General features: G+C 38.6%; 1 protein-coding gene across 1 annotated transcript in view; it reads right to left on the bottom strand.

Annotated features, from left to right (window-relative positions):
• prkcz (protein kinase C, zeta) overlaps positions 1-12,438 on the bottom strand; it is a 52,647-nt gene that overhangs the window by 30,193 nt on the left and 10,016 nt on the right. The window contains exons 5-9 of the mRNA XM_088290346.1: positions 5,353-5,438; positions 3,878-4,009; positions 2,228-2,318; positions 1,619-1,674; positions 982-1,176 (exon numbers count right to left, since the gene is read on the bottom strand). Of these exons, the coding sequence (XP_088146472.1) occupies positions 982-1,176; positions 1,619-1,674; positions 2,228-2,318; positions 3,878-4,009; positions 5,353-5,438 (560 nt within the window). The remainder of the gene's footprint in view (positions 1-981; positions 1,177-1,618; positions 1,675-2,227; positions 2,319-3,877; positions 4,010-5,352; positions 5,439-12,438) is intronic.

Below are 12,438 nucleotides of genomic sequence, written 5' to 3'. Positions count from 1 at the left end.
TTCTTAAACTGTCACTCAACTGATGAGGTTAATATTTGATGAGCTACAAGCAAGTGTCTCTGACTTAAACCAAAGCTGGAACGCCATGTGGTCCATCCTATGTTGTGCTTCTGATACCAAATTCCTGGTCAAGTCAAGCACTTCAGGAATTTATAATTATGCTCATTAAGCTATAGAAATGAATCCCCTATTGGTAATTTCATCTTATTTAGTACTTTGTAGTCAATTTTGTGCAAAGCTGGTTACAAACCCACTTTGATCTGAGGCATTAAGTGTTGAAGAGATTAATAATTCAGCTAATGTGTGTGTATAGGACCATGAATAAATAAAAACAAGATGTCCAATCAAACCATAGGGCAGACATATGCTACTATTCACTTTAATTGAAAAAAGAAATGTTGACACAGGACTGAAGGACTCCTAAGCTAGTCTGCACTGACATCTAGTGGCTTTTGTACAACATAAAAATCAGAGTGCGGATCAACATTAGTGAATATTGTTGAAAAACAGCCTAAAATGTGTTTGCGTGCATATTTATCTTTGATGGCTGGGTAGAGGATTCTGCATTTGGGTATTAAAACTACTTAAGAGGGAAATTCTAACCATGCAAAAACGTTAATTTATGCATTTTTTAAATGATTGAGTACGTGTAAAAAAAGAAACACACACACGCCAACACAGCTGAGTGAACTTAACAGATTTGTTGTTCCTTGTATTGTTACCCCAATTTAAAGATACAAGGAAAAATAATAAGGAAACAACTTGCTTTGTTGTGAGAACTAACATAAATGTCAACCATTTATATTTGAAAGTTATTGCAACTTAAATTACTTTCGAAGCCCCCCCCAAAAATACAAGTTGTTTTTTTAACCATTGGTGATGTGTTGATTTTAGAGTAAGATTTATAACTAGCTCAGCATGTCATGGCTGTCTCGGGCTTGACAAGCTACAAAAAAATCTGATTCTATCGTCTGGTCTCACCTCATCGTCATGAACCAGCTCCTTCTTTACCACCTTCATGGCATAAACCTCATCATTCTTCTTTAAGCGGACCAGCAGCACCTTGGCATAACTGCCGCGCCCGATAACTCGGATCAAGTCGAAGTCTCCCAAGCCCAAAACAAGGCTTTGAGACAGCTTGATACCATCGATTCCATCCACCACTGATTTAATGTCCTGGAGTGAAGCAGATGGGACAGAAAGCGTATTCATACTTTCAATACACAGTAGAACAAGTAGTTTTGTTTTTCCCATTTGTTGTAGACAAATACCCAAACAAAAGTAACAGTTTATGTTTTAAAAAAGATGGTGCGTTAACTCCTGTGCAAAAGCATAAGTCCCTGCTCAAGTGTGTGCTACTAAGTGTTTTTTTTTTTGTTTTTTTTTGTGATGAGCTTTTCACTACTGTGATGGGTTCAATGCAGAGCACACACTTTGTGTATATTTGTGAACTAATGACAATAAAATTAGATTTTTCTTCACAAATACTGGAAAATAACAGCTGATCTTTGAAATGATCAGCTATTCATTTTCTCAAATCAAAGCAAAAAATAAAGGAACTGACGTCACTGTCAGAGTATTTGAGTTTGTATAAAATACATTGCAGCATATCCCTTACCTCCACATCTGTCTCTTCTATTTTGTCCACTGTACAGTTGTGTGGTAAATACAATCCTGCAATGACAAATACATACTTGAGCAATACTTTTTGCTGATGGTTATACGTGACAATGATTGCGCAAAAGAAGTTTATGACTGAGTTCTATAACGGTGTCAATTATTGTGAGAAAAACTCTTCTTGGCCATAAATATCATCGAATGAAAAAAAATAACAACGTATTCTTATCCCATTTTCAAATGTATTTTTAATTCAAGTTTATTGTGCATCATTCTTAACCTTGTATGTTGGTACCATCAAAGACTGAGGCCCACATGTACACAGAAATGCCGAAAACAAAAACGTGTTCTGTTTTCGGACCAGCAGGGGGAGACAGAGTCCAGGAAACCGCAGTATAGATTGAACTAGGTCAACTCACAGGAGCGCCACAAAAAGACAACGACATCAATTCACAATGGCCTGAATTTTTATTCTCATTCCTGGTGTGGTCTGCACAGTAACAATAACCACGGCACTCTTTCTTTTCCCTTTCTTTAAATGAAATCTGTTCCTTTGAAAACATGACGAATGAATGGCAGCAGTTAAATTACATTTAGACAAACATCTTACTTCCACCTCTGTCCTCTGTGTCATCTCGTGGAAGGTCCACCTCTTCACTCTTTGCATCTGAAGGGGGCTCCTGAGATGGCATAGCTGGATCCTGAACAAAAAAATGAAAGACTTTGACTAGATATAATCCAACACGGTTCTTCAAATATGCATCCAAACATCGCCTCATGTTTTTACAGTGATGGCGTATAATTGTATGGAGAAGCATGTTGCGATGAGGAAAGAAAATGATGCAAGAACAGTCTCTCTACAGAGAGGCTGCTCCAATGTGGGATTTTCTCTGGAAAGAGTCACTTATCTGAGACAGAAGATAAAGACATCAAGCCGTAGTGATGAAGAGCTCAGTATGACAGTAAACAAAGTCACATTGATTTCCTTGTCAAGATTCACTTCAAATGTTTAATTGGAAATTAGTTGCGGTCTGCAAGGATTGGAAACAGGATGTCTGTCACATGTAAGGTCAATTCCACACCTGGAAAATTTGTGAATGCACCAGTGAAGCTTGGTGTCACATGAAAAAGTAAAGTTAATGTAAGGCACAAGTGGCCATTAAAGAGAGTTGTTGACTTCTAAAGGCACAAATGTTTTTGAAGCTATTGAAACAGTTTCACCTACTGCTATATCATCCATATTGCTTATTGTCATGTTTTCTTAGGAATTAATTATCATAATCATGATAAAGTGAAATGCATCTTAAATCAGGTGTGGGCAAACTACGGCCCGGGGTCCACATGCGGCCCGTTTAACGTTTTAATCCGGCCCGCTGAACTTGAAAAAAATTAAATGAATAAACCTTGTTAATGTTTTATTTTTTTTTTATGCTGTGTTTTTTCAAAGACATATATATTGTTGTAATGCTTTTGTTCACTTTCATTTAAAATTAAATGTATTTTTTTTTTCTCCGATGAGGTGAGGTTACCAAAACACTCCATCCATCTACTCCTGGTCCGGCCCCTCTATCAAAATTTTTAACCCATTTTGGCCCGCCAATCAAAAGGTTTGCCCACAATTTAAGACTTAAATTGTGTTACGTCTCAATCCTGTATTTTTATAAAAAATAAAGATGGTATAGAACGGAATGTGAGGATTTCATTGGGAAAAAAAAAAGAAAAAGTACGTTTCCAATGAGCAGGAATCACAATATCAGTTTGAGTCAGTAAATGTCCAAATCCTTGCACAAATGTTAACACAAGCGTCTGAGACCAGCAGCTGCTGTCGCTGTCCCCGTTGGGATACATACTGTTTACTAATTAGGATATTTCTAAAAACTTACCTGATGAGATGATGGGGTGAAGAGTGCATCTAGCTATTGTAAATCGCCGCTTGACAGTCGTCAACTTATTGGCAGCTACACATAATTTAATCCTTTACAACTCGCCCTCATATTGGCTGTTGGCCAATTCAGAGTGTTACTCCGCCCCTTGCCCAAAATCAGCTGGTAGACTCCAACTCACGCACAACTCAAGTGAGGACGAGAAGTACAGTAAAAAGATGGATGGATTGACGTCTTATTAGCTTTCAATGTGTCCCTAAAATATTCATTAATAAATAAAAAAAAAACATCTGCTAGTAGTTATGAAACAAATTGAATGTTACACGAAGTGTACTGTAGTTGAGACCAAATCCGCAACAAACAAGGGACAGACTCACCATAAGCCTTTGGCAGGTCTGAGGGATGAGTCTGTGACAGCGCTTATGGACCAGCAGTTTGCAGTTGATACACTTGTAGCCTTGCCCGCCAAGCCCCCATATCCTTTCACTGCAGAGGCCACAGTAGGCTTTCTGAGGGTCAAACACAGGGCAAAACAACAGTGACAGATTAGTCTTACAATCTACAACAAAAGGACAATTATACCGGCAAACCATTTGCATTATAATTACCAAGTATGAAACTGGAAAAAAAAAATAAAATATGGACTGTAGATACAAATTCAGCACTTTGTGTTTAGTCGCACAAAATGGATGAAACGTAAATGCATGGTTGGAGCAGACAAATGCTACGTAAAAAAATCAGACATCTAGATTTTTGCACCAAAAGGTAAATGGATCAAAGCCGAACTATTAAGCACATTAATTGTGTTACCTACAGAGAGCTGTGACTTGGGAAAAAAAATGCATAAATGTATCAAGAAGAAGATCATTTGGTTAATTTTCAAAGATCTCAAGTATGTTGAAATTACAAATGGTGAACATGTTATTTCTGCAATCTGCACCCGACAAAAATTCACAGCAAGTGACCGATTGACTCAAGAAAAAAATGAGACGATGACAAAATGTTGGTAAAAAAAATGTCATTACTTGAATTTAACGGACAATCAGCTGTAATGGACGACCTTTATTAGTCGGTTAAATATGTATCTCATTTATTTAAGGCAAGGACAAATATACACGACATGGAGGCAAAGATGACCCTCCTTCCTTTATGGAATTACAGTAAAACGTCTTTTGAGTGCTGACCAATAATCTTGGCACAAATACGATTACATCACAGTGTATTAGGTCATTTGGCAGACACCAGACTTCAAATCATATTATGAGGAGAGTCCACACATTTCGGATGTGGGGCTCAGGGGAACTAAACGAACTTAAAGGAGGGCACCTTGAAATATGCAACAATTTTCAGATATTCTGTAGTGGCGTCGCAAGAGTCGTGATTTATAATACAAAACCAGTAAGTGCAGTCGGCCACACTGGGAGAGCGGTTAATTAAAGATGCTCAAGAGTGAAAAATCACATTTAAACTGCAGGATGGAATTAGCATAGGGCTGAAAAATTACAGCTAATAAGTCAAACACAATCAATTAAATCCAATCTACTGATTTTTGTTGGAAAATATGAACAATAGGAGCATGCCAACATGTGAAAACAATTAACCAGTCTTTGGACTCCATTCACTCATGAATCCAATTCAAATTTGGCCAAAATGTTTTGTGTAACTTCCAAAGTCATGAACACACTTCACAAATTTGTGCCTACTGACGCTCTATGTGGACCATTTGAAGTATTTTGATTTCTTATTTTACTGTCAAGACCTTTGCAACACGTAAATGTTTGTCAAGGTGATGATTACAATTTGCAATGAACACCAGATCCAGAGTATGTACTTCTTTTATAGAGCAACTTGCCGTGTTAAAGCGCTTGGCCTGAAAGAGGTGCCCGTTGACCTGGTAGAGTTTCCTCCATCGTCTGGCTCCTCGACGATAGATGGATTCTGGAGGAAGGAGGACATAGTTGAAGAGGTGCAACATGATGCGGAAGGTGGACAAATGTGAGGGCTGAGGTGTGAGGATGAGGTGAGAATTTTAGTGGTAAGTGGTTCCATTGTAACAACATGGCCCGGAAAAAGTGTGGTGGAAAAGCGACCACACAGGACGGAGTCAGGCTGTTTCGGGGTAGAACCGAAAAATGGAAAAGTGGATTTAATGTACAGTGTATGCCAGTGGTTCCCAACCACCGGTCCGCGGGCCATATGGTGGCACTGGATTTTTTTATTTTTTTCTCGTAGCAGATCATATAAAATAAAAATAATAAAATTAAAATATTAAAATGCTATATGACGTTTTACAGTATTGGCGTTACTGGATGAAATGAAAAGAACAAGAGGTGACCTGGTTGAACCACATAACCTTGTCATTCCCACAAATTATTTAAAAGCTGCTTTCCACATGCCACTCACAACGAATGGATTCGGGTCTGGTTGGCTTGTCTGCTGATGTCTGAGTGTAGCGTCCGCCACTTAATCTTTTTTATAGGTCTCTGATGATATGATGGCCGGAGTAAATGCATTGTTATCTACTGAGCACTGTAAAATCTAACGTTCCTCCTTAAACTTGTCAAAATAAATGCAGAAAATTAAAGGAAATTCCCAGACTGTATACTTAAGAACATGTTCTCAATTCAACAGACTGAATTCAACGTATATAAAGCATGTTTACATTTTGAGGGAGTCCTATTTTTTAACCACATTGTCCGAAGAAGAAAAAGGAACCAGAAATGTCTTGCATGAGCAGACCTATTACAGTGTCCCCTTCTTTTCTATAGCTACATTGTCAAAAGAGAGTGAGAACGCTACAGAATGAAAGTCGCCACACGAAATGCAGAAAAAAAATACTCCACCTCCAGATGCAAGGGTCAGTGCAAAAGGTCCTGTCATTTTTTTTTCTCCAGATACTTTCAAGAACAAGAGACAAGCGCTGCAATTTCAGTACAGTTCAGTCGTTTATGCGGGGGGGGCCGGGGGGGGGGGCATAGCATGAGAGGAGGGTGGTACTCCGATGACTACGCTCCATAACAGGACATTTACAAGGGCTTGACCCATTTCCAGAAATTGTTTCTCTCGTTCACAAACACATGAACCCCTCCCTGATAATGATAATTATATGGGAGGGGCAACGTTGGGGGGGGGGGGGGTGAATGGACGAAGAAAGACAGGAAATATACAATTTGCTTTGACTGAGAGAAGAAGGCAGCAGTGTGCCAGTTTAAGTTAGTCTGTGTGGGGCATACTGGGCAATACCTGTCGTGAATTACTTGCGAGTTATTTCTGGACTCTCTCTGTCCCTAATTCCAGATTCCAAGGGCGATTGTGTGAGGTGCTCGGGGAGGAGGGGGTGGGGGTGGAGGGAACTCGCTCAAGGGCACTTTAAACAGCAGTCTGGAAGTATATTCATCTCTCTCTTCCAAGAACTACTGGTTATTTTTTTTTTGGGGGCAGTAGTGGGACATGAACTGTGACCCTTTGGGTCTGGAGAAATATTTGAAAGAGCAATTAATCCAAACCATTTGAGTCGCAATGACATAAATTGAATCGTCCACAACATGAATAAATTGATGAGAAAAAAAAAAGTACTTCGTTTTTACTTTCTGGAAGATGATCAATCATAAAACTGCAAATCTAATAGCAGGGTAATAAATCCAAAATATACAGTAAGATTTATTTATTTATTTATTTATTTTACTTATAGGTCATGTACTACCACAGATTCTGTGCGTGTCAAACTCTGCTTTATTTCGTGTTTAGTGGTTCGTTAATGCAAAAAGGAATGAATGCATTTCACTCGTATTGGTGGTCTCCTGAACGTGCAAATGCTTTGTTAGGCTATGAATGTGTTTGAGTGTGTGCGTGCGCGCGCGCGTGTCATTGATCGTCTCAATCAGTCTGACTCTGCTGGAGTTGCCACAGGGATGAATCAACTGTTTCCATTTCAGCTCATCATCTAATAGAAAACACGTGTACACACTCGTTAAAAGCAGTGTCATCGGTGTTTACTTGTCCACGTGCAGCCTCTGCTCTCTTCCGCCACGATATCCTCCTGGTGGATGTATATCTTTGCTGCTGTAACACTTCAAATTTCCCCATTGTGGGACTAATAAAGGACATCTTTATCTTTATCTTTATCTTTATCTTTATAGCACTGAACCAAGTAGCAGCCACTAAAGCAAATATCCACAGGAGGCCTCCTTATATTATACCCATGTCTTAGAAAATATCTGATTGTTTGCCATTAACGTTGGAATTTACGGCTTTATGAATTAAAAAAAAACACAAAAAAAAAACAAGTGATACCAATTATTAGTGCATGATATGTTTTCATTTACCAGTACACAACAGTATTATGATATGTATTAAAATAGCAACATGACAAGATTTCCCCCAAATATTGGTGAAATATTGAGGCTAGTTGGAATGGCCACTTCGAATGGCTTTTTTTGGACATTTTTTGTGTGTATGATATCGCCTAAAGAAAATCTACCCCCGCCCCAAAAAAAATCACCTTTGAATTAGTGTAAAAAAAAAAAATCTAACTTCATTATCTCTCAACATTCTCCTTGACCCTTTGGTTTCGTCTTCTACTTAGAGAACCCCTTAACATGATTGGCTGACAAGTTTCAATTTGATATATCCGCCAATTGCAAATACGGGACAAAATTCCCAAACGTCAAGGGGTCCAATATACGGTGACGTTTCAAACATTGGCACAAAGCTCTCATTCCATGTTTTTAAGAAAATTCCAAAAAATGGCAGCCACTTGTCACGTCGCTATTTAAAATCAAATTGATGCATCCTCAAAGTAACTCCTTTCCCACCCTACCTAAATGATGTATGATGTCATCACTGGCAAATGAGTCGCATCACCTTTCAGGATGTCCATTCGCACAAACTCTATGGCCACAGACTTGGCTCCGCAATTATCTACTCTGACTCCACATTCCCTAACATGGACTCGGAGATGGCAAGCAGCGTGAGGAGCCTCTCTCCAATTGAAGGTTTCATGGCCAGGATGCCCTGGACCCTGCCGGTTTCCTGCACTCCTCCTCGCATCAATGGAGTCTTCCTCCCCTTAACAAAAAAACTATGTGCCCCTCTCGCGCTTCCCTCGTCTCCTTCATTCTCTGCCAGGCTCCCTCTCTTTATCCTTCTCAACTTACATAAGTATGCAGAGCATACATATTCAGTATACACACACATACGCAACAGGGACTTCATGACCATTCTCACACTGCAGTTGCATATATCGCACACAAGAGGGCAGAAGATGTTCTGAGTAAGTGACAACGTCAAGGCATTTCACCCAAATTTAACTTTGAGGACTATTTTCAAAGTCACGGCGGCATCCATTGATCTGCGCATATCCTGTTAGGCGGATAGGCACATTATGTGGTGACACAACTCTGGACACATACATTCGGCTTTTTTTCTCTCAATACAATACCAACAATTAAATTGAATGCTTAATAATTACTTACCGTAATAATCTAACAAAACAACTAAGAGTAAATTATCTATACATTGCTATGCACTACAAAATCCATTTTCTATTGTGAATACTCTCATGAGGGTCCAAGGTGAGCCGGAACCGATTCCAGCTGACTTTAGAAAAAAGACAGGGTCACATAAAGGCAAACAACCATTCACGCTCAAATTCAAACTCAATCTACAGTTACTCTCGGAATGTGGGAGGAAGCCAGAGTACGAAGAGAAAACAGACGCAAATCCAGGGAGAACATGTAATCTACACAGGAAGGACAAAGCGAAACTTTCAAAACTTGAACCTTAGAACAGTGAGACAGACATGCTGCTTTGCATTTGTTATTCCATATACTGTATCAGGTCGGAAAGCATGGAAACAACCATATCAATGTACCACTTTAAATCTTATCTCAAAAATATATTCTTAGTGAATTATACTTATTTTTGAGAAGCAACGAAGAAACTCTGAACTGACCATAATACGCAAAACTGAATGTATTCCTTTAGAAAAGTTTTGTTTATTTTACAGCAGGCACACGCAGAGCTACACTCTCCCAGCCAAACATATTCTTGGACACATTTCTGTCCGTTTGCCTCGCCAGCGTTACAACACCGGGGAGGTTGAGCAAGCATTTTCTGCATTCCTTTACAGTGACGTTGTGAAGGCTGTTTTCCAGGCTGGACCAATACTATTATCACTGTAACCTTTAACCTTTTTTCTTTATCATCACTAACAGGGACTGACTCAATTGCCAAGTTAGAGGAAGCAGTTTTGGCCTTTCACTCTGAATCAACACTATGAGGCATAATTATACGTTACGATAAGATTTTTTTTTTTTTTAAGAATTCTCCAGAGATAAAAATTGAGAGATGAGACGTCAATGCACTACCTAGTTGCAGCAAATGATTTAATTGAAAACACACATTTTGAGATAAAGCACATCTGTATGTAAGGCTTCAAGGCCTTGAATTCAATTATTTGAAACACCAAAATTTGAAACACCAAAACATGTTGTGTACAGCGCAGAAAAAAATACTGACTACAGAGGCTAGAATTGAGAAATCTAGAATCAACCGCAAAGATTTCTTAGCAAGAATATGTTCTATGCAGCCCCACAAGGAGAAACACCGGCATTCTGATTAATATTGCGTTCGTGGAATAGGAGTTAACCAATAAAATCACCTGGTTTTTTTTAGCCATCTCAAGGGGCGGGGGGTCACTTTCATCGACTAAAAATGACATCAGACACACTCAGCTTCAGTAAACAGGTGAGCCATGATTGGTCGTTAGCCCAGCTATGAGTAACTGTGATGTCATTTTCAGTCGACAGAAGTGACAAAATGGCCGCCACCTGAGACGGCTAAAAACGGGTGGATTTCGCTGCTTAACTCATATGCCATTAGGTTTAGACTAGTAAAGGCACATAAAACATAATTATTGAAAATAATGGGTTGACTTCCCCTTTTAAAAGGGTTTAAAGTAGAAATAAATGTTTAGGAAAAGAAACAAATTCTGAATAAGGGCTGTGAAGCTAATATGCGAAAGGATGTGACTTAACATTTTCTTTGTAATAATTACCCATACAAAATTCATTGCTGTGCCTTAAAAGTGACGTGAGGGAGAGAGCTTTTCACTGGATGAGCTTCAAATTGTAGACACAGTAAGCTCATAAACTGCTCCCTGAGAGGCTGTCGAATCATGGGCAACTCGTTCAGATGTGTCAGAGAGAAAAGAGGAAGGCCTGTGAGATAAATGAACTGCAATCCATAAAGCTGAACACAGCAGAGAATTACATAATAGAGTGTCTTTACATGAAAGCTCCCTCCTTGCCAAAGACACTTCTTAAGTACTGTATATTGTTTCTTTTTATCAGGCCACAGATATGACCCAAATTCAAACAGGCTAACACGCCAGCCGTTTTACTTAAATCGTTACTTCCAACCCAGTTAGTTAAAATAGAAACAGAGGTGAAGGCACTTGAACACTGTTCAACATCGGGGCCAATCATAATGCACAGATTCAAACACTCCGGCAGGTCGACCACACAGCGTGAAAACTGTGTGCAATGTATAAATAGATATAACACTCAATTTACACGATCCAAATCGAAACGCGAAGCACGATTAATTACATTTGTAGAAATTCTACGCATTACTCGTGCCAATCAAAGTCATTTCAGACTAAAGCGGAACATTAACGATATCGCTTATTTGGTTTTCTTTGCTAATACTTTTGATACATAAAATCTCCCCCAAAAAACAATGACAGCTCTATTTAAAGGAGGACCGATATCACCCAATTTAGCATTGTTCCTAATGGTACAATAGAATCAATTTAAATCAAATAAATAAATCAATCAATAAATCAATAAAGAAATAAATAAATAGGACCGAATAATCCAGTGGCCATGAAACGTACCAATCAAAATATGTGATTGTACAACAAAGCATTAACATAAATCTCAATACATACACAAAAATATGCATTCATTTAGAGATATTAAATCTGAAAGGGCATCAACATGTATGCCTTTTGTTTCTGATTGTAATACTTTGGAATAAGGTCGGGTATCAACCTGATAGCGATAACTGCTATTGGTACTTGCCCATCCCTCGTATTACTAATGGATTTCTTTTTTTTTAATGATCACCGTTTGCAGTTTAAGCAATTTTGGAAATTGTGTCATTGTTGGATGCCTGTCAGATGCAGAGAGATGTGATTGAATTTCTGGGGGAAAGCCATCGATGTGCAGCAAAAAAACGTGCAAATGTGGTTTTGCAAAGGTTTATGCAAGGTGGGTTCCCAGACAACTCACAGATGCATGCAGGGAGTGCCACAAAAGTCAAGTTTGTAGTGACTGAGGATGAAACAGGTTCATCACTTTGAGCTTGAGTCCAAATACGCATCCAAAGAAGGCAAGAAATCCGATCACACCTCTCTGCTTATGACAGTCATCCAACAATGACGTTGCTTCAAAATAGCTTACAGGAAGAGCACGGGCTTAAACAAATCTGATTAAATAAACCTTCAAACAAGTATTTTAATGATAAATCGTGACCATTTCTGAATAAAAATTCCGTTATTAGTAGGCTAAGTTAAACTCGGCTCATTATTTTTTTGAATGTCCATCGGATTTTATTCTACGCCACAAGACAAGAGTTTAAACACAAAAAATAAACAAAGTGTGATTGTCAATATGATACGTCTTCATGTGTCTGACTGCCTCAGTGACAGTCATGCACTGTTCACTATTACACAGCATAACAGCGGGCCATAGCTTGTTGCCAAGCAACACTACACTGCTTCACACTACAAAAATTGCCAACAAAAGCAATTATGAAAAAAAAAAAAATTGAAAAAATAAAAACCAACCACACAATTATGTCCCAGTCAATATTCAATTTTACATTAGAGAATTCTTACTATTTGACTGCTAGCTAAATAACTTTCAATCACAAT

Source organism: Idiotropiscis lumnitzeri, chromosome 3 (assembly GCF_059441095.1).
Source record: "Idiotropiscis lumnitzeri isolate Australia: NSW breed Sydney's pygmy pipehorse chromosome 3, RoL_Ilum_1.0, whole genome shotgun sequence".
Taxonomy (NCBI): Eukaryota; Metazoa; Chordata; class Actinopteri; order Syngnathiformes; family Syngnathidae; genus Idiotropiscis; species Idiotropiscis lumnitzeri.
Note: the sequence above shows the minus strand (reverse complement) of the source record. Positions and strands in the feature narration are given on the sequence as shown.